Genomic DNA, 24,944 nt, shown 5'->3' with positions numbered 1-24,944 from the left:
GCAATACTTAAAGTAAGTCTCTTAGTTAATCCATGATCATCTGCAGTCCCCGTGGACAGGCTACTTGAAGTACTAACATTGTACTTGAACAATTTAATAATGATGAAAATATATATAGTTACATTTTAGCTTGTTGATACCAAGTTAAGACATCTTAGTACTCTCTCAGGAGCTTTAAGCATTATTATTGATTTATCACAGTTCTATGAACTTATTTTCTGAAATATTATACCTCAGTGTCACCATTTAGCTCCTGTTTGCCTTTGGAAGCTATGCAGTGAACTCAAACCAATGGCTATGATTTCCTGGAAAAAGAATGCTGGTGTGTGACTTGCAAAGCTAGTGTTTTATGATATCTTTAATTTATTATCTATTTCCTGGTTAAGGACTGGTTTATGCCATTAGCTTCCTTAAAGGTCAAGGTCTGCGGTGTTTTTTCTTTCTGACATTTGTCTACATTCGGCACATAACAGAAAAATTAAGTTTGCAGATGTGACCTACATTGAGTATGATAATATTCCTGAAATAAATCACAACTAATTTACCAAGAAATATTACTGAGGAACTGTTTTAAATGTCAGTGTGCTAGTGAAATTAACTGTTGTTCTTTTATTGAGCATGCTGTTCAATTGTCAAAGTATAAAATCTGTTTTGAAGACTGTCTTTGCCATTTATTACTGGGCATGTTTACACTCATAAAAGTTCCTAGATTGACTACAGTGTTACATTTATCTAATAAGTTACCTAGAGTATTTGTATGAAACTTTCAGTCCTGTCCTGTGTAGTTTTTGCAAAGGACTTGATGAGACCTTATCATGACAAGATTATTTCAGTTTGGGTACTTAAGAGAGGAAATCTTGACTGTGCTGAAACAAGTGGAAAAAATTCTCAGTGATTTCGTTGTTGCATTTAAATCAAATGTGAATGATGCCTCCGTCCAGTGACACTGCTGGTACACTTACTTTGTTCAGATGTCTTATAGGTACCTTTCTAATACAAACTGACTTGATATTACCAGTTATGAGTGATGTAGTTTCTATATTTTTGCCTATTTTTTCACAGGTTTGTGAAATAAATATATAGTGCTATATATGTTCACTCTGGGTTTGCACAGGTTCATGGCTGATCGGGTGCTTGTGATTGGCAGTGGAGGGAGAGAGCATGCGCTGGCCTGGAAGTTGGCCCAGTCTCCACATGTAAAACATGTGTTTGTTGCACCAGGAAATGCAGGAACAGCTGACAACGGAAAAATTTCAAATTCAGGTAAAAAGGGGGGGAGGGGAACATTATATGTGTCAAGCAGTCAGTAAAACAGACCTGAAACAGTTTGTTTCATTTGGAGCTGGCCACACTTGTTTTGAGTTGGTAGGAGATAGCAACTACTCTTCTTTTACTGGTATCACTAATTATTTAAGGCAGCAAGTTGGTTTTTTTGTATGTTTTGTTTCTGAATTTTAGAACTGCCTAATAAAACATTGTGCTATATCTATTTTTAGCCTAGATTCTTGAGATAGTCAGGCTTACATGAGACTCTCTATTTCTACATCTCATCTCACTGTTAGGCTTGAATTCCCTAGCCAGTTTCAGCAAAACTTAACAGAGGAATAGAAGGCTTAAAGTTACTAAGTTCTGAATAGAAACACTTCTGGTGTCAGCCCAGGCTGCTCATCTAAATTTAGCTACATCATGCACTGGCATTGAGTAGATCTCTGCTCAGATGTTGAAATTGAGTTTCTGTATGAACTTACCATTTTATTTTTTGAAGCTTTTATCCTGTTATGATAAGCAGCTCTTAAAAACTTATATTGATTACATCCAGCAAAGAAAATACATTTAATAAGTTAGCGATGGGTATTTAAAAAAGTAGCACAAGTTGCAAATGTTCACTGTTGCTTCTGGGCTCTGTTATTACTATACTGTTTGTTTTAGTTTTCCCTTCATGGACTGTTTCATTATATTTAATATTATTTATTAGGGAGATAGAACAATGACATTTTCATCTCCCATCTCTTATTTAGGCTTTACAGTAGTAACTTAATTGTATTTCCTTTTCCTTTTTAGCTGTATTGGTGAGCAATCACACTATTGTTACCCAGTTCTGCAAAGATCATAACATTGGACTTGTGTTAGTTGGAGAAGAAGCTCTTCTGGCAGCTGGTAAGGCCAAAATAAATCTACAGTAAAAATCAACACCTTAAATTCTGCTTTAAAATCTCTTCTTTTAGGTCTTAGGATACACACTGACTTGATTAAACAGAAGAGCAAGACAATTTGGATTATCTTGTAAATGTAAATTGTAGTCACTTAAAACATGTGGCTTCATGGCTGTATGCTGCTTTTTGTATGTTAGAGATCAGCAGGGAAAATCATGCAGGATGGAGATTCAGTAATTGTTGCAAGTATTCTTGTGTTTTCTCTTCTGCTTTCCTTTATTAAAGAATTTTCTTGCAATAGTCCTCATGTTGTTGCTGTATGCTACAGTACCCAGACAGTCACGTGCATTTACTGTGATGTGGTACAGTAAGATCCCCATGTCTTCAACAGTGAACAGAAGTACCAGATAGTCATGGGGTGGTAATTGTGACAGTGCTTAGTAATGTAACGAGCTAAAGACCTCTTAAAACTATATTTTAAGGATCAGTTAGCTCTTCTGAGACAAGGAAACATTATAACAGAGTGCCGGAATGGTTATGTGGCTTTCCTTTTGTCAGAAAGGCTTGATGTTTCCAAAGAGACAACTCGATTCTTTTGCTATTTTTGGTAATTAGGGATTGTTGATGACTTGAGAGCAGCAGGAGTTCGGTGTTTTGGTCCATCTGCAAAAGCAGCCCAGCTGGCATCCAACACCAGTTTTGCCAAAGCCTTTCTGGATCGACATAGGATCCCAACAGCAAGATGGAAAGCTTTCACCAATCCTCAGGAAGCTTGTAGGTTTATTATCAGGTAAATATTTTGATAGTGGAAACTCCTCTGTCAGGTTAGCTATGCATTTGGCCTTTACCCATGATAGTTGCCTAGAACTTGGTAACTTTTCAATTGTGGTTCTTCTCAAGTAGCTACCTAATATAATTAGAGACAGACAGTGAAGATGCAGGGACCTTAACCAGGTTAATCTTTCTGTTCACAGGTCACAGCTCTTATTCCTTTTCATCAGCTTCCTCAGGATGTTAGTTAGCCTTTTAAAAGACAGAACAATTGAAACAGAGGAAAATATTTCAATAAATCTTTCTGTAAAGTTAAGAATTGTTTCTACACAGACATTTATTAGCAAAATGCTATCTGTGGAGTGATTTGGGAAGTACTGGTCAAATACAACTTAGGGAGGATCCTATTATTTCTTCAAGGCTTGACAGCATCTCTCCTACATGGAGAGAAAAGTAACTGCATATCTCCACAATTGCTTTTAGCAGTAATACCTCTTCAGTCACTGAGAATCCTTTGGGAAAGTATCTTACCGCTGTGGCTATTTTGGTCCAGTCTTAGAGCAGCTGCTGTGTTCAGCTACACTGCTCTGTGGCTGTGTGTCATTTGCAGGGACTTCTTGTCTTTGCTGTCATGTGCTAGTAGCTCTAGTGGAACTTACCTTTTTTCAGTAAAAACAACCTTTTCACTGACTTTGCTCTGTAACAGTATTCAGTCTATATTAGGGCCATGTAGAGAAACAGGCCAACAACTTGTATGTCTGTAAGCATTCGTAAGATTCAAAAAGGAAAACTGTGTCTCAGGTCAGCACACGGAGATGTGGAGAAAGGGAGCGTTGTGTGAGCCTGCTTTGGCTGCTTGTATAAATCTAGGATTGAGATTTATCCTAATATAAATACTCATGTGGAAAAGAGGAATGAGATGTTTCAGAAAACAGGGTAGTAGTGTGTAGAATCAGCTCTTCAAAAGGAACACAAGCTGAGAGAGATGAATGGATAAAGTGAAGTTAAAATATGTTAACTATGCTGTTTTGTTCTTTTTCTTTTTCCTTCTAGATTTAGTTTGTGTTTAAGGGTAAGTGGAGCAATTCAGGGAATACAGTGTTAATACACTAGTTCTAGTATATCCTTTACATGGAAGACCTAACTCAGCCTTAGCCTTACAATTCTAAACAGGACTTCCATAGTGATTTATAGGATTATGTACTGTAATCTGGTGTTATAAACCAATAAATCATGAATGAGTTTGTCTTTCCAAACCTACGACAGGAATAAAACAGTAACCCAACTCAGGGAAAAGAGGAAGAAACTATGAAGTGTTAAAGTTTGGTGACTTCTCCAAGGGTATGCACTGAGCTGGTGCCAGAACCAACAACAGAATTCATGGATTTCTGATCCAAAGTCCTGTGCTAAGGGCTATTAGAGTCCTTTCACCTCCATGACAGGATGGGCTAGCAGGGAGCATGTTTTTTCTGATATGTTAGTCTTCAACCATTCAGTAAAAAAGAAAGACTATAGGAGGCATTCAGCTTAAAAAATGATAATTTCATGGTTATGATAGGGATGCCTGAATCTCACTGTTGTTTTCATTTAAAGCACAGACTTTCCTGCACGAGTTGTACGTGCAAGGGGCCCTTCTGCTAGAAAAGAAGTGACTATTACAGCCAGCAAAGAGGAAGCCTGCAGAGCTGTCCAAGAGATTATGCAGGTGGGTAAACCTTTAATTAATCACTGGGAAATCCAGTTGTTGATGTTCTGTAGTCTGTGAGTTTGTGATTTCAGCCACAAGAAGCAAGTGTTTAGAGGAGAAGCTTGCCTATTTGACTCAGGAATTTCTCTGTGTATCATCCTAAAATTCCATTCAAACAAGACAGACTTTTCCTATGTGGTTTTTTTTGGGTTTCTTTTTTTTTCAGTTAAAAGAAAATGAAGAAATGATTTAGCGAACAGATGTCATGTTTACTAACTGAAGACTTTTTTTTTTGTACAGGACAGAATGTTTGGAGAGATGGTTGTTATTGAAGAACTTCTTCAAGGGGAAGAACTTTCTGTATGTGGTGGATGGTGTGGTTAAGTGCTTTTTTCTATGGCCTTACTGTTATGCTCTGTTCATAAATGCATGAGTTCACTGTTTCAAATAGGTTTTCTGTTTTATTTGCACTTACATCAACAAATCTGTAATCTAAGAAACCTGATATAATAATTAATACATGTCATCAGTAGAATTTTCTTCTACATTAGCAATAAAATTGCAATTATGGTGATCTTTTTAGGTGGAAAATGATCTTTTTTTCCCCAAGGTGACCTGAAAACATATTTGTATGGACTTTGTCTTGGTAATTCTTGCCACATCAATAAATTTGTGCTAATATTTAGTGCCTATTTTAGTTAGCACTTTCCTTGGATTACAAGACTTAAGCAATGCTTACTATATGCCACATGAAAACTGAAAACAAGTTATTTGTGCAAGTTTTGTCTTGCACTGAGAATACCTCACACTAGTTCAGGCCCCAGATCTGCAAACATACAGGTTTAACTTCAACCATGAATGATTCTGTCTAGTCAAGGACAAAGGCAACTCATGTGCCTTAATGTAAGCATATGTTCACGTGACTGATAGGTCAAGATTTAACTAATCAGAAAAGAATTGTTATGAGGGCCACCATTTCTCTTGATTATTTAAAAACAAGAAAGAAAGCTCCATGAATCCTTCAGGTCAGTGAGCTTGCACTAGAATCCTGCTGCATGTGGATTCTATTGCTTTCTATCTTCAATTCTTAAATTTTCCTGGCAGAACTGAGCCTTAGCCTGTGGACCAGCAGTGTTAACTTCTCTTATGACAGGACATTGTCACTGTTTCTGTGTTGTGTGCATCTCTTAACAGTGCTTGTGCTTCACGGATGGTGTCACAGTTGCTTCAATGCCCCCAGCCCAGGCCCACAAACGACTGCTGGATGGTGACCAGGGTCCAAACACTGGAGGGATGGGAGCCTATTGCCCAGTTCCTCAGGTACAGCAGTCCTCCTCAGCCTGCAGTAGGATCACATATGTGGTTAATAGATCTTCCTTAGAGCTCAATCTTGTTTCTATCACATAGGCCAGAGTTCTTCTGGAATTGATTGACACTTTACTTGAATAAGTGCAATACAGGGCTCAAACTTTATTAGCTATTCTTCAAGGTTTAGTGAGCCAGTATTCTGAGGAGTGGTCTCTTACCTTTTTCATTATTCCTGAACTTAGTGTTTCTCTGCATCCCTTGAAATGTCCCTACAAGATTCCCCACGTGCCTCGAGTCTTTGTGTCTTGAGCACAGAATCATAGAATAGTTAGGATTGGAAAGGACCTTAAGATCAACCAGTTCCAATCCCTCAGCCATGGACAGGGGCATCTCACACTAAACCATGTCACCCAAGGCTCTGTCCAGTCTGGCCTTGAACACCGCCAGGGATGGAGCATTCACAGCTTTCCTGGGCAGCCCATCCCAGTACCTCACCACCCTTACAGTAAAGAACTTCTTCCTTAGATCCAATCTAAACTTCCCCTGTTTAAGTTTTAACCCATTACCCCTTGTCCTATCACTACAGTCCCTAAGGAAGAGTTCCTCCGAATCACCCCTATAGGCCCACTTCAGATACTGGAAGGCTGCTATGAGGTCTCCACGCAGCCTTCTCCAGGCTGAACAGCCCCAGCTTTCTCAGCCTGTCTTCATGCGGGAGTTGCTCCAGTCCCCTGTTCATCCTCGTGGCCCTCCTCTGGACTTGTTCCAATAGTTCCATGTCCTTTTGATGTTGAGGACACAAACTGCACACAATACTGTGTTCCTTGTTGTTGATTCCTAAAGCTGACTGCATTTTTTAAAATATGCTGCACAAGTATATTATTAGTGTTCTTTTGCTGTGAGTACAGGAACAATCTTCCTCTGTGCAGCTCAGGTTTCCTATGTCTCAAACCTCTTTAAAATTGGCCTTCTGAAGAAAGAACTAAACAAAAAATCTTGAGAGAGAGAGGGTTAGTGCAGTTGGCCTTCAAACAGCAGCACTCTAATGAAAGGAGAGCAGTGGTTGGGGTTGGAGAGCAGAAAATATAGCTGAAGCATCTGCTTAGCCTAGTCCTTCCAGGTCCTATGGGGTAGTTCAGCAAATGTCATCACTGTCTCAATCAGTTTGATGTTGATCATCAGGTTCCAGAAGTTCTTCTAGAGAAAATCAATGATGCTGTCCTTCAACACGTTGTTGATAGTATGAGACAAGAAGGAACAGCATACGTTGGTAAGTAAGCATTCACCTGAAAAGCAAAGTCATGTCAAGGTTAGTTTCCTTGTTAGATATTGCTGTTGAATTCCAAATATATTTTTTTCAGTAGTTAATTTTTCCTTCAGTATTAAGCCTCACTAGGTTTGCTTTATAGCTCTTCCTTTGTCAAGAAGAATTTGCCTTTTCTTCATAAAACATATGTATTTTTATTAAATATTTTTTTTTATTATGAATGTTGCAATCAGACTCTTTGTAGTTCAGGATATAATAGATACTTCAATTGTACTGTTCACTTCTCTAAACAGCAGTGTAAATTTTCTGAAGATCTTTGTCTTCAGGCTGTTTTGAAAAAGGCAGGTAATGCTCACAACTGTCACTAAAAGCCAGTGGCTGTTTTTGGTACTGAAGAGGTACTGAGGACCACACACATCTAAAGAGATGTGTTCTTTGCAATGCCCAAATCTGCAGTAAGAATGTAGTGGGAGTTGAGCATTTTCATAATGATGGTGGAGGACCTGATCCTTTGTGGGGTTTAAAATCTAACACTTGTTATTCTCTGGCAATTGGTTTTCTGATTATATGGTGAAAGACTCCCTTTAGATTGCCATATGCATATGTGTGTTGCAGAACAAATCACCCAGTACTAACTTCAATAAATCTTTCTTTGACTTTGATTGTTAACAGCAGTAGTGAATTACTGGTTTGGTATTTTTGCCTGAAATACAAAGTTATACATCTATATTCATGTATAACAATAGTGCACTTACTTTGTGGTAAGAAAATTACAAGGTCTGTGTAAGGAATGGGGTTTTATGAGAACTGGGTTTTTTCATCGTGTCAGTTCCTTCTGATCTCTGATCACCTGCATTTAGAGAGCTGTAACAGAAGGCAGAACCTGACTTTCTGATGCAGAGACATTGCTTTCTGCTGTATTCAGTCTAAAATGCAATGAAATGTTCCTCAGGTTCCTGCTTCCCTTTTTTTTGGCTATTGTGGAATTTTTATGACTTGCGTATAAGTGCTTGCAGAATCCTTGCTCCTGATTCCTTATGATTTGTAGAAATGCATCCAACATTCCAAGATATGATGTTGCATTTCATAGAATCATTGAATAGTTTGGTTTGGAAGGGATCTTCAAAGGTTATCTAGTTCCAAGCCTCCCTGCAATGATCAGGGACATCTTTGGCTAGATCCGATTGCCCAGAACCACATCCAACCTGGCCTTGAATGTCTTCAGGGATCGTGTGTCCACCGTCAATCTGAAGAAACTTTTAAATTTTATTTAAAGGAGTTCTTGAAAAGTGAGTGTTCAAATTAATTTGCTTGGCTGTGTTCTTTCTGTTTAGGTGTGCTGCAAACAGGTTTAATGCTTACCAAAGATGGTTTGAAAATTTTGAACTTTAAATGTCAGTTTGGTGACCCTCAGTGCCAGGTGAGTGAAAGATACTAGCAACTTAAATATGCTTTGTTCTTTTACCTCTGAGTGTTCTAGATCACCCCTAGGGAAATGTGTGCCATGTCTGAATTTGTATCTTCCTTCCCCCAAAAATGCAGATCTGAATGTGAATGTCTTAGAAAATGTATGATGTGACTTAAAACTGTGGTTAGTCAGCTTCTGTGAATTATTGAAGACTGTAACTTAAAGAGCTCTTCCTCAGGTTTTGTTTTTCTGGGTAGAAGCAGAATAGGAGGAACCTAAATTCATGTTCCTTCTACATAATCTCACATCTCATGTTTATAAATTTATGACTGTAGCAGAAAGAAGCTGCAAATTAATGCTCACCTTTAGGTTCCAAATCTACTGGTATAGGGATTTTCAGTTTGGCAGGTACAGTTTACTTTATTAATTGAATTTTCCCCAAGTTGAATTTCAGGAAGTCAACAAAATAAAAATTAACTTCTATCACAATGAAACTTTTTTGCAGGTAATTCTTCCACTGCTTAAAAATGATTTTTATGAAGTGATTCAAGCAACAATTGATGGCAAACTCTGCAGCTTCATGCCAGCCTGGTCAGAAAATAGTACAGCTGTGTGTGTGGTCATGGCAAGTCCAGGATATCCAGGAGACTATGACAAAGGCATGGAGGTGACAGGTAACAGCAGTAGTACTTCAGCAGGTTTGCATTCTTCTCCCAGAAGCTCCCTGTACAGCTTTCCCCCACCCCACCCATCACACCCTATTAGAGTCTGCTTCGATGCATCATCCTTTGTCTTTGTGGAACAGATAGCTGTTCAGCAAGATCTTGTACATTGAGTGTATGCCTGTCCGTAGCTCAGTGTCTAAATGTTTAAAGGTACATTATTCCATAAAGCTCTCTCTGTAGCTGGTTACTGAGATAAGAAATTGATGGGGAACTGTGTCCTCCTGGGACAACTCTGGTGTGTCCACATGGAGGACTTCGGCAAACTGTGCTAGAAATGTGGGCTGCAATGTTGTCAGCACATGACTACTTTTTCCTGTCTTTGCTCCCTTGCCAGCTGGTCACATTATCTTAGCTAATGCCTGATGAGTGATAAGGGTGAGTCTTGAGGACCTGTGGCCTTCAAAATAGGAGCCATGCATTCCTCCACCATCAGCTTGGTTCCTTCCCTTGTACCAGCCAGCCACGGTCATTGCTGTGTAATAATAGTAAGAACCTCTTCACAGGGCTGAAGGGTTTGGAAAGGTGGGCACATGGGCTTTAGAGCCATATTGATTTTATGTATTAAAATTATTGTTACTTAATATCTCATTAAGGTTTTTTAAATGTTTAAAAACAGACGGAACTGTTGCAGAGCTATTTCCTTCCCCCTCAGCTGCTGCCTTGCCAGTCCAGCACTGTGCCCTGTGTAAAGCAACCCAGACAACTGATCTGGAGCCACCTTATTTTCATCATGATTCCAGTTACCCTGCATCACCCAGGGAGAAGGTCATGTTATGCTGCTTTTGCCCTTGTTGAGATTTCAGTTTTCACATTGTTCTCATCCACTCTCCTCTTCTAATTCCCTTATTGTATTTATTTTTTGTCAGTAGTATTGTGGGGAGCTCTGTAACTGTGAAAGTCCCTACCACATAACTGAATGAATCCTCCTGGTATCAAGCTACCTTTTACTGGTCACATTCAGGAACTTAACTTTTTCCATGCTGATATTCATATCTTTAGGAAGGAGATGGTATGACCCTCCTTGCTTGTTAATCACAAAAAAATACCCAGTTGAAACAATGAAATTCAGTCCATTTGTTTATTATTATCCTCCAGCCTCTGGAGTTGTGTGGGTTTTATTAGTTTTTTTTCCTGTGTTTCATGTTGGTTGCCACATTTTAATGGCTTACCAAACATTTTATTCTGGAGTATTACTTAAAACATGATGGAAAGGAGTTAGGTTTCTGTTGCTGCAAGGCAGCTGGGGCTCAGCTTTGACCTTGTCAGGGCTGTGCTGTGGCAATATAACACGCTGTACTTTCAGCAAGTATAAAGGTCCTTTTTACTCATTTATAAAATCTATATGGCTGATAGTAAGAGGGAAACTGCTTTGATTTGCTTTTTCCAGATGATGGCAGCAGCTCTTCCTTTTCCCTTATTCTCTCCTCAAAATATGAAACTGAAAATCCCCTGAACAATTTTGCTTTCCTCTAACAGAGAAATGCACGGAGAAAAATGAAAAGAACACACATCAACTGTTTTAGCTATTGGACAGCCACCTGTAAGTGTCTGTAGAGCAATTCCAGGGGTGGAACTGTGTGGAGTGGACACTGCAGGATAGCTAGGGGAGTGCTGAGGTAACATTAGCATTAATAGTTCAATGTCATGGAGAGAAAGGAACACAGGCAGTAAGCTGTGATTTTTATGCAGGAAAGCTCTACACAAATTACTCACAATATACAGCACAGCTTTGCTCTGGCACAGGGTGGTTATATTGTGGCTCCTGGATCTCTTATTTCTGTTTCTGTATCATCTGTGTCCTTACTGGATGTTTCAGAAGGGAGTCTTAGGGCCAAGTGGAGTGGGATACTCTTCACTGGTAATGCTGTTTCTTAGAGGGAAGTTAAGGTGGTAAGCTTCATTGTTGTTCTTCATTGTCTGAAGAAAGGACTTCAATCTTTGCTGCTTTGCCAACATGGTATGTGATTTAAAAGTACTCAGAGAATTCCTTTTACTTTTGTAGGGCTGCTGCAAGCCAAAGAATTAGGGCTGCAGGTGTTCCATGCTGGCACAACGCTGAAGGATGGCAGAGTGGTGACAAGTGGTGGCAGAGTCCTCTCCATTACTGCTGTTAAGGAGGACCTGATGAAAGCACTGGGAGAAGCCAACAGGGGTGTAGCAGCCATACGTTTCAAGGGTGCCACTTACAGGAAGGACATTGGCCATCGGGGTATACAGCTTCTCAAGCAGTCTCTGTATGTAAGCAAAGGCACTAGCAGAAATAGATGCTAGTCCACAGTTTTATATCTGTTCCCATTTGTGTGCTCAATAACGATCTATGCAGAAAATATCACTACTGCTCCTACCATGTCCTTTACTCTCTTCAGGGGTCTAACATTCAAGGAGAGACATATGGAAGCTGCAACCAGTGAAGTTTTGTTTCATCAGCTGGAAACATCAATTGTAAGTGGTACCAAATCAGGTAAGACTGGGAAGAATCTTTGAATTTCCTTGGTACATTGAATGGAACAATTTTTTTTCCCCAGGAGGTGAGCAATGCATTCTTAACATTGAAACTTGCGCTTAACAAGTTGGGCTGGGGTCACCAAGGAAACTCACTTCTTTCTCATCACTCCTCTTTTGCGTGATTAAAAAATAATTGGCTTACCATGGAGATGACTGCACATTATCAAGGTTAATCTAGGGAACAGAATAACTCCTGGATTAATGGAATGGAATCTGTCACTGGACAGAAGTGATCAGGCTGGCTGCATAGATGAGTACAACATCTGAACAGTTATTGGGGTGTGGCTAACAATCACTGAACATGTTATTTGCTCTTCAAACTATGTCCTTTCCTCTTAGCAATAATCTACTGAGGAAAAATTCATGTTGACTTTTTTCCCCTTAAAAAAAGTAACTACATAAAGAGAAAAGATGAGCTGTTAAGTTTGGTAAAATGTTTAACTTTTGCTGGACACAATCCATAGGTCAGAAATACAGAATAATAAAGATCTGTTTACAGCACCATGAAATATGTGACTTTGGGGTCCATGCTTCATAAAGCTGTGCATGTTTATGTTAGTGGACACAGTACAGTTTTCTCCAAGAAATCATAATTTGCAGTACTTTGCCTTAGGGAGTGTTGTGGGTCTTTTTATTTCCCTTAAAATGATCCTTGACATGTTTGTATTTGGCAGGCTGTCATTCAGAAGTAGGAAGCTTTGCTGGTTTCTTTGACTTGAAAGCATCTGGTTATGAGGATCCTATCTTGGTATCTCGAGCTAAAGGCCTTGGACCTAAACTGCAGGTAACTTGCAAGTTAACTGTAGCATGTTATCTCCCAAAACTGTTTTAAATGACACAGCCAATTGCACTGTCTGAACCTTCTGAGCATTATAACTACATCTTAAGTCCTCCACAATGGTCATTTGAGCTTTGTAGATGATCATTTGAGCAAAGCCTGTGCATATCTTGCTGAGAGTATGAGGCTCTGGATATTTTGTGATGAAATTATAATAAAACAAAAAAATTATCTGTGCACTTGATGAACTAAGAAACAGAATTTCTGCGATAAGATAGAGCGTCCATTGGCTTTGAGAAAGATCAGTTCAGAGGAGTACAAGGGAGTGTTAAAATGATAACTGTCAGCTTAAGAAACCGTATACGGAGAAGTGGCACAGTTACCTTTGTCAAGGCACTGGGAAAAAAAAGAATGGAGATAAACATTAAAGAAGAGAACCCAACAGGTAAAGAATGCTAATTACACAAAAACACACAGGACAAGTTGAGTCAGGAATATACTTATATGTTGAATCAGAATAAGGATTTCATCAGAGAAGTGGAGGTCTGAGGCTGCCTTTCACTGGTCAAGCACAGTAACCCATAATGTTTCAAGTTGTTGTTTATACCTTTAGCAATGGGATGATATGGTGTGGCGTCCCACAACAGCAGAAGACTGAACATAATAATCCGGAAGGTCTTTTGCAGTTTTACATCCTTGGGCACCTCTGAGCGTGAAAAAATTACTGGTGCTGGCTCGTGTGAGTCTTTGTTCCAACTGCTTGGCAGAGAGACATTCCCAACTGCGCTTACACAGACTGTTCCCAAGACTCTTCCTTGGCCAGAAAAAGTTGGCTGATACCTATACAAATTGTTACTAGATCATTGGGAAGCAGATGCCATAATGCAGCAAAGAAGGGATGACTGGTTTCCATAGCACTTCTACATCCACTAGATGGAGAAAGAAATCAGACTTGTAGTCCAAACTGAGGCTGTTTTGGTGCTGATCTGTTATCATTTTGAAGTCAGTGGTAGTGTGTATCTACATTTTTCCCTTGCCCATTTTTCTGTAGTGAGCTTTTCTGCACAGGTATAACTACACTGACAGAGCTTTGTCAGTAAAAGGTAATTACCTTTAAAATTTATTCATGCATATTCAATCTTTGTCCTGTTTCAAACCCTGAAATGGTAACTGAAAGAGGCTGCACAGTGTGAGCTGGTGCTGTGCATCCACAAGCAGAACTGCTCTATTGTAGAAACTTCTGCTTGTAATAACGTGGTGTAAATGTTTTCACTTTATAGAAGCCACAATGTCAGAATGAGATTTCATTACTTGTAGGATGCAAACACCTTGATAACTTTTTGCAAACCAAATAGCAGTCTTCCTGAGGGAAATGTTACTGCTCTGTGAAAGACCTGGCTTTCAAAGGGACCTAGAGACCAGGCCCATGTTATTGTCTGTGACATGAGTTAGCTGAGATCAAAAAATTCCTTGGGGACTGTGGGAGTGAAGTCTCATTCCCTGTGGACTACTAAGGAAACTACTTAACAAATTGTTTCAGTTTTGCTGCATAACCCAGTGAACTTAGTAGGCAAAAGTAAAGCAGAACACACTGATGTTTGAGCAACCTGATCTTATGTTTTGAAATTGCTAGGATGTTCTGTAGGTTGAATATCCTGGGACTTTGTAATTGTGTTTAGACACCTTTTATTCTGGATTTAACATAAATATTTCAAAGAGCAAATGAACAAGCAACTCAAACTGCCGATTTCTGGGTAGCTGGAGCTTGAATTTGAATTAGTGTTTCAAAAAAACCAAAAATAGCTTTATCTTTCCTCTGCAAGAAAGTGAGCTGTTTTCTCTTGATTTAAACTAGATGATGCACCACATTATTTTCTGCATGTATGTTCTATAGTGATTCTTTTCAGGAAAAAAAGAAGGTTTCTGCTTGTTTGGCTGATTAATATTGGAGTTTTGCATATCTCTTGTCACCACTGCTGGTTTCCACCATGTTTTGCAGATTGCACAGGTGTGTAAAAGACATGACACCATAGGTCAGGACCTGGTTGCCATGTGTGTCAATGAGATCCTGGCTCAAGGAGCAGAGCCTCTCTTCTTCCTCAGTTATTTTGCCTGTGGTAAACTTGATACTGAAGTGACTGAAACAATCAAAGAAGGAATAGCTGAATGCTGCAGAAATGCAGGATGTGCTTTCCTGGGTATGAATGCTTCTCTCCTTTGAGATTTGAAGATTCTGATGTTGAAATGATTACTAATGAAATAGACTTTGTAGGCAGGGGCAGTATGTGGCATTAGAACTGCTGCTTTCTGTTTGGTGGGAAAAACAGTCAAGCATTTGGGCTTAAACTCTTCCTTATCTGTATAATGGGTCAGCACGGAGGGATGATTTTTACTGTTCATGCATTTGGATTCTAATTCTTGCTCCTTTACCCTTGTACAAAGGAGAACAAAGCTGAATGCCTTACATTCTTGAAGTGTTAATATGTTTTTGTTCCCTCTGATATTCAGTCACAGCAGGGAGGTGCCAGATGAGTAGCATGAAATAATAACAAAAAAGTTTCTTCTTTTAACAACTTCTTGTAGCTTTGTTTCATTGAGGTCTTAGGTGAAGTAAGAAACTAAGAAGGATTTTTAAAATATATCTGAATGTATTTCTTGGGCTGTGTTTCTGCAACTGTCCTGGATACGTTCCATATTTTAGAAGATTCTCTAGATTTAAAATTAACAATAAAACATACTTACAGGTAGTGTTCTCTGCTTTTTCTCCCCACTTAGGCAGGGAGATGACTGAGGTGACTGGCATGTACTCTTCTGGAGAGTATGACCTGGCTGGCTTTGTGGTTGGTGCAGTGGAGCGAGGGCAGATGCTTCTGGGGCTGCAGAGAGCTGAGGAGGAGGATGTGATTATTGGACTGGCCTCTTCTGGGGTTCATGGCCGTGGCTTTAGCATCATAAGGAAGATTCTCTTAATGTCCTCCTTACACTACTCATCTCCAGCACCTGGCAGTTGTGGTGACAAGACTCTAGGTACAATATCTTGCATCTCAAAAGCAAACCTACAAATGAGCTGTGTTCAGACATTTCCACAACCAGGTGTTGCCAGGGGTTGTTTAGTTCAGGATGGGTTAGGGTTAGTTGAGTTTTGGGGTAGGTATGTGGGCTTGCATCTACAGTTTTGGAAAAGCAGGCTAGCACTTTTTGCTACTTCCCAACGTTGTCTGCCACAAAAAGCAGAAGAGAATCTGCTCAGAGAAGCATTCTCATTAAATACCTGATGACCTTTTAAACAGATTGATTGAATTGATACTTCTGTTTGCAGGAGATATACTGCTGACCCCAGCAAAACTGTACAGTCCATCTTTGCTGCCTGTCCTTCGGTCAGGGCACGTGAAGGCTTTTGCCTTTGTCGCTGAGGAGGGGTTGCTGGAAGGCATCTCCAGAATTCTGCCAGAACATGTCAGCGCTGTCCTAGGTAAACATCAAAGATGACTGTTTCTGTTTGACAAAATTTAGATATAGCATGGACTTGACTTTTCAGCTTCAGTTGCAGAGATATTCAGAAATGTATGTGGCTATGTAGTTGGAGACTGAATGACCCAAAGTCGGTGCTTTTCCAAAGAACCTCCCAAAAGCATTCTTATTGCAAATAAGCATCAGCACTTGATGAGCACCACTCTCTTGTTGGAGAAGGGAAATTTAAAGAGAGTTTGAAGGCAGCTCATCTCTAGGGCAGCAGGTGTTTGAGAAGATTGATTGTTCTGCAGGACATCTCTCCACACCAAACACTTTGACCATACAGTGAAGCTGGTTGAGAGAATTAATTTGCATGATTCACTACACACACACACGCACACACACATACAGATTTGATGCACTTTTATGGCAGGTGGTGGCTTCCCCACAACAGATTAGCATTTGACATGTGTAAGTAAGCTATTTTTTTTCTGTTGAAGGCAAAATTGGGCAAAGTATTAAAAAGTTCAAAATATTAAAGAAAACCATATTCATGCAAGTCCAAAAATATTGTGGAGAGGGTAAGGGGGAAGGAATGAGCCTCTATGTCTGCCTGTATTTCTCAAAAATGAAATTAGAAAGGAAAGAAATAAACCCAGCTGGCAAGGTGGTGCCTAGCTTGCTTGCCAGTGCCTGGAATCACAGAGAAGATAACAAGCCCAAGGGATTGTTAGTTTCCTAAAGTGAAGTCCTGATGTCAAGTCTGCACCATCAGACTTTCAACAGACAGCCTAAGGCCATGCCCGGTGAGTAGTATCACTGTCAAAGCCTATCTGTGCTTCCCATCCATGTGTAGAACACTCAGCCCTTTTCCAGTCTGCCCATCAATACAACTAAATACAAACTCTTATACTAATTAATGATTCTTTGAAACAGAAAATCAGGATCTGCTTAAGTAGTCTAAAACAGCCAGAAGATGATTTGTCCCATGGCTCCTTTATCTCTTATGAAAGATATGCAAGTTGTCTGTAGCTTTTTTACTCTGTTTGATGAGGGATCCACCATCATTTCATGTATGTTCTCATTAGAAAGCCTAGAAAAGACTTGCTTCACACGAATTATGGCTAGAAACCTCTAGGTAAGCAGCATCTGTAAAGTTGACTGGAAGTTGGGTCAGTATCCTCCTTGAACAGGATTCTTAGAATAGCAAAACTTAGTATCTATCAGTTCTTGCAATACACCACCATCACTATATGTAATAAAAAACATGCAGCAAACATTTGTGCTGACCATATACACATTTCAACCATTTTCAGATGCTTTCAGCTGGAAGATTCCAGAAATCTTTTGCTGGCTTTACAGAGAGGGAAACCTCTCTGTGGAGGAGATGGCTCAGACGTTTAATTGTGGGATTGCTGCAGTGCTGGTTGTGCAGAAGGACCTGGCTCAGCATGTTCTCAAGGACATACAGCGACATGAGGAAGCTTGGCTGATTGGGAAAGTTGTTGCCCCTTGTGATACAGGTTAGCAGGTGTCCTAATGGGAAAGGAAGACCCTCACAAAAAATAAACAGAGCATGCCTTGATTCGAAGTGTAGCAGGTTCACCTGGTCTCACTTCAGAGAAGTTGCCACTTAAGGCTGTGCTACTTATTTTTTAAGTTGATACAGGGTAAGTTGTTTCAGAGTGTAAATCTGTAAAATGCTGAACATCTCATGGGAGGCACCAGTTGTCTTCAGTTCTGTAGGCACTGAGGAGACTCCCTATTGCAAAGTTTGCGTAGTTTACATCATTTTTCTGTGGTTTCACTAGGCTGACATTCACATCTAGATTTCATTATTAAATAAAGTGAGAAGAGACTGTCTTGTTTCCAGAGCCACAGTACTTGAATAATGTCTTACCTAGGTGCCTGCCTGAGACTTGAGTAATTCCTTCTAATGATGATAAGGACTCAAACATTAGGTGATTATATTTTACCACAATCATGGTGATCAACCCCACCTCCTTTGCAACCCCTTCCTTACTCACACTGATCCTGTGTGAAGATGAAGGATAGGCCACAGCTGTATATAGCTGTATGTGATTGTAAGTCCTCAGTCTGATGTGTCCATTGATTGACATGCCGCAAGACACGAGCCAGAATCCCTCTGGAAACCAAACCGCTTTGCTGGGGGAGCAGTTTGGGCAGCCAAAATGCAACATCATTTTTAGAGTAATTTTTCAACACAAAAGAAAGAGGAAGACAAGTGTAAAAAAGTGGGATAATCCTTGAAAAGACTGTGCCTTACCTAGGCCTTTGTAAACAGTTCTGCGGGTAACATAGAAGAGATCAGCACAACTAGTGTGAGTTGGTTTGTTCAACTAGTACGTGTTTTTGTAGTTCAGTTAGCGCTAACATAAATTCACTGCTGATGTTTTCTTTTATTTGAAATTTGTATCGTTAATAAACTATACAAAGTAAATTTAGATGGAAAAAAAAATCCAAGGTATTTTAATATTTTCCTCACATATTTGGAGAAGGTTCTCACATTGAAGTCAAGAATCTCCTAGAAGCTTTGCAGCTGAGCAGCCCCCAGCATCTGCTGAATAACACTGTCGTTGAGAGTCAACACCAACCCAGGAAGAACAAAGTTAAAGTAGCTGTTCTCATCTCTGGAACAGGTGAGCTTACGTTTGTCATCACAGAGATAAATGTCTTTTCAAAGGAGTGGCTGAATCAGCCCTGATTACAAGTGCATCCACCTTGCTTGTTTTCAGTAGAGTCCATGGAGCCTTCTAAACCCAAGGCTGTATTTTGACTAGAAGTCAAGAAGTTGTATTGTACTGCTTAACAAATGAGCTTTATTAATGCCCAAATTCCTTAGTTCTCTTCTATTTGTGCAGTTGTTGGAAACAAGACTTTTGTTAGATAAACAGGACTGAGAGCCAATTGTCAGTGACACAGGTGCTCATCTATTTCATGAATGTTTGCTCTCTTCATTTGAGGCACAAACCTTGCTGCACTCATCAGTTACGCAAAAGAGCCAGGCAGTTGTGCTCAGGTTGTCCTTGTCATCTCCAACAAGTCTGGTGTTGAAGAACTACGAAATGCAGCCCGGGCTGGAATTCCCACCAGGGTAAAGACACCCTTTTCATTTCCTTTGTATGTTTCATGTTTCACTTCTGTTTAAAACTTCTTCTGAGGGTGAGTGGATGTAGCAGAACGCTGTCAATTTTACCAGCAGAGGCAGAGCTGAAAGCTGTTCAGTGCTTATTGAAGGCTGTGAGTCTTTCCCATCTCTTCAGTGAGTGCTACAATCCAGAGTTAGGAAGGGACTTCAAACTGCAAGTGCAGTGATGATTTGGGTCCAAGACTGTAGCCTATGCAGGTTCAAGCTTTTAACTTAAATCAGTAAGACTTTAGGCTCTGCAAAACATGTTAAGTGTGCTTGGTTAATCCCTTCTTAGAAAGACCTTTGTCTTGTGTTGTGCTCAGTCACTTTCAGTGGCACCACACTAGCCTTTCCTCCTGTCTGGGGACAGTACAATAGCACTATGTTACAGAAATTTTCACTGTTTGTTTTCATAAAAAGAAATCTAGAAAGGCACTACCATCATGTCACTGTGCTTGTCTAAGCATAGAACATGGCTTTCGAAAACATTCACCAACGTGGGATTTCAAATGCCACCCACCAGGACTCTTCTATCTAACGTTAAATAAGTTTGAACAGTTACCATGTCTGTACTGCAATGCACAGATGGAAATAGAGGCTCCCCATGCATTAAAAAAGTTTTCAGCAAGCTTCCTCAACAGCTTAGTTGGATTCATGATATCTTTCTAGCAATATAAAGACTCATCTCTAGGAAACAAAAGAAATGTGTCAAAATCCATTCACATTTTCATAGGCAGATTGTTAGCCCCTTATTTGAATGTCCTCATGAACAGAGTCAGGAATCAACAGTTACCTTGGGAGCTGAGGCTGAGAGGTGGAGTAGACATAAGTTCCTGACTTCTCCTCCCCTTACACAGAATGTCTGTGTGACAACATAGAATGTGTTGTCTTTTAGATGAGTTTGTGCTTTTCATTGAGCCACTTCAGACTAACTGGTGATGGTGATACCAGTGAGTCATTGGTGGTTTTACTTTAGCCTTTGGCTAGACATTCTGGAACCAGAGGTCAGTGTCTACCAATGTGTTCTGCCTTATTTCCCTCTATACCACATTACCCACATTTCTCTTTTCCCAGTTGGCTTCTCTTTGTGCAGTTTTTGTATGTGTCCTAGAAAGCACCCTGTGTGATACGAGCCACTGTCAGCTAGCAAGGGATTGGGGTATTCCCAGGAATATTTATATGAATGTGAAAAATCACAGATGTCCTGAATAATGTACCCACTTGTAACATTTTAAATCCTCAAGTACCCTGAAATAAATGTAGTTTGCTTTCCCTTTTTTGCCCAAGTAGCTGCTTTCATTCACAGGAGGTTTATTGCCTTAATATGTTTTTTGATGTGTTTTAATGTTTTAGGTGATTGATCATAAGTTATATGGGAGTCGCTCTGAATTTGACAGCACAATTGACCAAGTTCTTGAAGAATTCGCTGTTGAACTAATATGTCTTTCAGGATTTATGAGGATTTTGTCCAGTCCTTTTCTCAGAAAATGGAAAGGTAGGAAATCAGAAATGTAAAACAGAAATTAAAATATGGATGCTTGCTCTTACCACAATGACACAGTCACAGTTCTTTGTCCTTTGGTTAAATCTCTCATGGCCTTGCTGACACTGAGGTTTGAATGTTAATCAGTGGGGCTGCCCTACACTTTCACTTTTTCCAGCCAGTGGGACTGTGCAGGGATTCTTACTGCGCATTGGCGGAGAACTGCCTTGTGCTGGCATAATGAAGAACAGAGGGGCAAAGTCAGGGTCACAGATATCATCTGTCTGCCTTCCTTCTGGGAAGGAGGATTGCCTGTGGACAAGCAGGAGTTTGGTTCTGTCTGCAGTAGGGGACAGGTAGCATAATCATGTCATTCATGAAGGAGCAGTGCTGGGGAGTTGTGCTGAACTTACTGCCTGCAGTTGCCACTCAGAAAAAAGGGAGAGAGGCTTATTTCTCAGTTCATCTCCCTCCTGTGCTGCTCTAAGGGCTGCATGACATAGCATCACTCTGTACTGTGTGCTGCAAGTACAGCCTTACAGCCCTCTGAGTGAATGTGGCTCTGCCATGGGACAGAGCTTTCTTTAGACACATTCCAGGCCAGTGGAAGGGAAAAACACACATTCCTCTTTCCTCTGGGTGCCTTGTGTCAGCTCCCAGGGCTTTGCTCAGAAGTTATTCTCTCACTTTGTGGATTGCATTTGGACAGGCTTCTTCGGGAATGATGTTTCCTATGAAAATCACTTCCATCTGTGCAGTGTCTCTGCATGTGGCTGCAGTGTGAAGTCCTCTTCTGAAGCATGAGGGCTGGTCACCTGTTAGAGACTTATCACTATCTGGCCATCTACAGACACAAAAGCAAATGAGGTCCTTGACCTTAACTGAAACAAGCTTGCCTGGCTACTGCCAAAGCCCACACACCATTGCCTGTGTTCCTGGAAGAACACTGTTTCCTCAGATCAAGGCAGTGCTTTCTCATATTGCCTTGGAGATCGTCACACCATGTGTATTTTTGGCTTTTTAACCTGAATCTGAACATGCCCTGTTACATTCTGACTGCAGTTGAGACCATTTAAACTCCTGAGTGGAGCTCAGTGTTGCTATTTTGAACTGATGATCACATCCCACTTTCAAATTGATTTCTTTTTCTTTTTTTTTCTCCTCTCATACCAACGCCCAGGGAAAATTTTGAATGCTTCCCCATCACTTTTCCCACCAATAAAGGATAGAAATGCCCATCAGCAAGCCCTGCAAAGTGGACACAAAGTCACAGGCTGCACCGTGCATTTTGTCCTGGTAAGTGTCCTCTTGCCCAGCATTGAGTAAGTTATGAAGAGCAATGTCATGGTTTAAGCCTAGCTGGCAAACAAGTACCATGCAGTTGCTTGCTCACTCCCCCAGCCCATCCCCAGTTGAATGGGGAGGAGAATCAGAAAAGAGGTAAAAATCTGTGGGTTAAGATAAGAAAGGGTTAATAATTGAAATAAAAGTAAAATATAATGTAATAATAATAGAAAGAGAGAGGAAGGAATAAACCCCACTGGCCAAAAGAAGTCCAAGTGATGCCCACCACCTGCCAACTGATACCCAGCTCGACCCAAGCAGCAGCTGGTCCCTCCTGGGTGACTCCCTCCAGTTTATATGGTGGGCATGACATGCTGTGGTATGGAATACCCCTTTGGCTTGTTTGGGTCAGGTGTCCTGTCTCTGCTGCCTCCTGGCTTCCTGTGCTCCTCCTCACTGGCAGAGCACGAGAGACTGGAAAGTCCTTGATCGGACTAAGCATTACTTAACAGCAACTAAAACATCCGTGCATTATCAGGATTGTTCTCAGACTACAGCCAAATCACAGCACTGCACCAGATACTAGGAAGAAAGTTAACTCTAATTTAAATTAAAGAAAATCAGCTGTATTCCAAACAAGACCAGGACACGGAATTTGCTGTTTTCTTTTATTTCTGAAGGCAGAAACAGGAAGAGGTAACAGAAATGTGTGGAAATCTTAGGATTGCTACCAGTAAAAACCAGACGATACGGGGATTACATTGTGTTTGTGGTTTTTTAAGGTCCTGTCTTCTTCCTTCTTATTGTGGTTTCATTTTTTTTCAGTTTCTCTTACTCAGCAAACTGCCCTCTCAATCTTCTAGTCCATGTCGCTTTTCCTGCTGTACTCCCTGGTGTAATGTGTGTACCCCTAATGGAGGTACAAGCCTCTCTAGATGTACTTTAGGCCTCCTGCGCACAACTGCACACATGCATGCTGAGATCTCTCACGAGATTTTCTCTGCCCTGTCCACATTGTCCATAACCTTCCCAAGACTGTTTACCAGCCTCTTCTTAAAGATTGCCACTATCCCCATTTCAGGAGGAATCTAGTCCGAAAGCAATGATCCACCAGGAGCCAGTATCCGTGAAGGAAGATGACACAGAGGAGATGCTGTCAGAAAGGGTTAAAGAAGCTGAGTGTCGGGCTTTTCCTATTGCTCTGCAGCTGGTGGCCAGTGGAGCAGTGCAGTTAGGAGCTGATGGTAAAACATACTGGAAACAAGGGAGCCAAGATCTGTACCTTCAAGAGAAGAGAAACTGCACATCCTCTCCCGTGGCTCTGGAGCCTCAAGAAAATGATGTGGTGTAGCCAGGTTAACAAGTGGTTTGCTGTCTGCTCATCTTTCCATCTTCTCTCCTCCTCTGTGCCCTTGATGTGCTTCTTTTTGACTGCAGGCATATCAGTGTCACAGGTTTCCATTCTGAGCCATGATCCCTTTCCGTTAGCTTGCAGCTTTAGTTACACTCATTTTGCAAAATTGGCAGTGGAAGCCAAGCTCTTATTCCAGATTTTGAATTTCTTTGTTCTATTCTTTCATCAGTGAAGGAGATGCTGTGGTACAAATCAAAGAGGGGGCTTAAGCTGTAAAAATGGCCTAGTGCTTTAGAGGGAAATTAATTCAAGTTTTGTTGGCTGCATCACCAAGATGCAGAGCACCAGGAGCTTCAGAAAGCAACCACAAACAGGAGCCAGACATGTCTGGGCAGATCAGAAGTGAGGTACAGCCTGGCACAGCGTGGATTTGTGGGTGAACAAGCATTGGGAATGAATGCATAGTTCTGTGGGAGGAGGGGGGAGCCTAGAAGGACCCCATCCTTTTGAGCCCCACCACTGTGGGAGCACCTCAGGGTGCAGAGGAAAAGAGGATACGTAAACAAGCACCAGTGTGGGAGCCTAGTGAACTGCCAAGAGAAGACCCAAAGGCAGGGAACCTTAAAAGGCAAACCAAACTGAAACAATCCCCCCTTCACAGATTGTCAATATGATGTGATAGTGCACACTGAACATACAACCAGGCACTTTTTCCTGCTCCTTGAAAGGGAGAAGTGCAGAGACATTCCCAGAGTTCCAGATTAAAACATTTGGATCTTGAGGGATGAAAATTTGATTGGAGGGACTAGAAACACAGATTTCAGGCATTTTTCTTCCCTCGTCCTTGAAATCAGCAGAACAAGGCATGCTCAGCTTAACTTGCAACAGCAGGAAAATCTCTTTGTTGACTGGTTGGCTTGGTCCAGAGTGACTGCTGTTAAATAAAACCTTTTCTGTGGAAGCTATTTTATAGCTGCCAGAGTAATGACTTCCATGCAAGTAACAAACCCGAGGAAGAATGTTAGCTAACAAGCTACTTGAACAAATTAGAAAAGAAGTAGCCAGAGCTAGTTTTCCATAGGAGAGATCCCTAATATCCATCAGATATGGTGAAAAAAATGTATTCTTATTTTGGTATTACACATACTGTACTAGTAAGGGACATACTGTATATTTCCCTCTTGGCTTTTATCAGGCTGTTCGAGAGCATGAGTCAGAAACAGTGAAAAGTCTAAATTGGTCCTTTCTTTTCTAAAGCATAGCTAATGGTGTTTCAGTAGTTGGGGAGGGAGAAAAAAATCAGTTCCCTTCTGTGAGGTCTGCCATACAGAAGTCTGTATCTAGTCTTTTGCACTGGAGAAAGGAACATGTGTTTTTCATGATCTGGGAGAAATAGGAAGATCTGTAACTAGGCAAGATTAACAAATGTTTGGTATATATAGATACTTTTTATGATAAGCACATTGCTTATTTTGCTTTTGATTTGTTGTAACTGTGTAGAAACTTCCTGTTATGTATTATTTGAATTGCATGGCATGCATGACTGCATGTTCCAAACGTCACAAATAAAATGTTAAACAAGATCAAGGCACAAGTTAGTTTCCAGATGATCACCAT

The 24,944-nt window shown here is 40.5% G+C and overlaps 1 protein-coding gene across 1 annotated transcript; it reads left to right on the top strand.

Annotated features, from left to right (window-relative positions):
* The first annotated feature begins 1,103 nt into the window (after positions 1-1,103).
* On the top strand, positions 1,104-24,194 carry LOC101881490 (trifunctional purine biosynthetic protein adenosine-3-like). The gene is made up of 21 exons (XM_013129696.3): positions 1,104-1,263; positions 2,062-2,157; positions 2,769-2,943; positions 4,518-4,629; positions 4,912-4,971; positions 5,806-5,931; positions 7,102-7,189; positions 8,521-8,606; positions 9,100-9,268; positions 11,322-11,553; positions 11,686-11,780; positions 12,499-12,608; positions 14,602-14,800; positions 15,378-15,629; positions 15,922-16,074; positions 17,372-17,578; positions 18,572-18,715; positions 19,040-19,170; positions 20,560-20,701; positions 21,870-21,985; positions 23,055-24,194. The coding sequence occupies exons 1-21, from the start codon at positions 1,119-1,121 to the stop codon at positions 23,322-23,324; spliced, it is 3,108 nt and encodes a 1,035-aa protein (XP_012985150.2). The 5' UTR covers positions 1,104-1,118; the 3' UTR covers positions 23,325-24,194.
* The last annotated feature ends 750 nt before the right edge of the window (positions 24,195-24,944 follow it).

Source organism: Melopsittacus undulatus, chromosome 2 (genome assembly GCF_012275295.1).
Source record: "Melopsittacus undulatus isolate bMelUnd1 chromosome 2, bMelUnd1.mat.Z, whole genome shotgun sequence".
NCBI lineage: Eukaryota > Metazoa > Chordata > Aves > Psittaciformes > Psittaculidae > Melopsittacus > Melopsittacus undulatus.
Note: the sequence above shows the minus strand (reverse complement) of the source record. Positions and strands in the feature narration are given on the sequence as shown.

What these genes read in the sequence shown, in the direction of transcription:
- LOC101881490 (XM_013129696.3), top strand. Translation starts at nt 1,119, where the DNA reads ATGGCTGATCGGGTGCTTGTGATTGGCAGTGGAGGGAGAGAGCATGCG. An exon ending in CCTATTGCCCAGTTCCTCAG is followed by an intron (nt 5,932 to 7,101) that starts GTACAGCAGTCC and finishes GTTGATCATCAG; the next exon opens with GTTCCAGAAGTTCTTCTAGA. An exon ending in TGTTGCCCCTTGTGATACAG is followed by an intron (nt 17,579 to 18,571) that starts GTTAGCAGGTGT and finishes ACATATTTGGAG; the next exon opens with AAGGTTCTCACATTGAAGTC.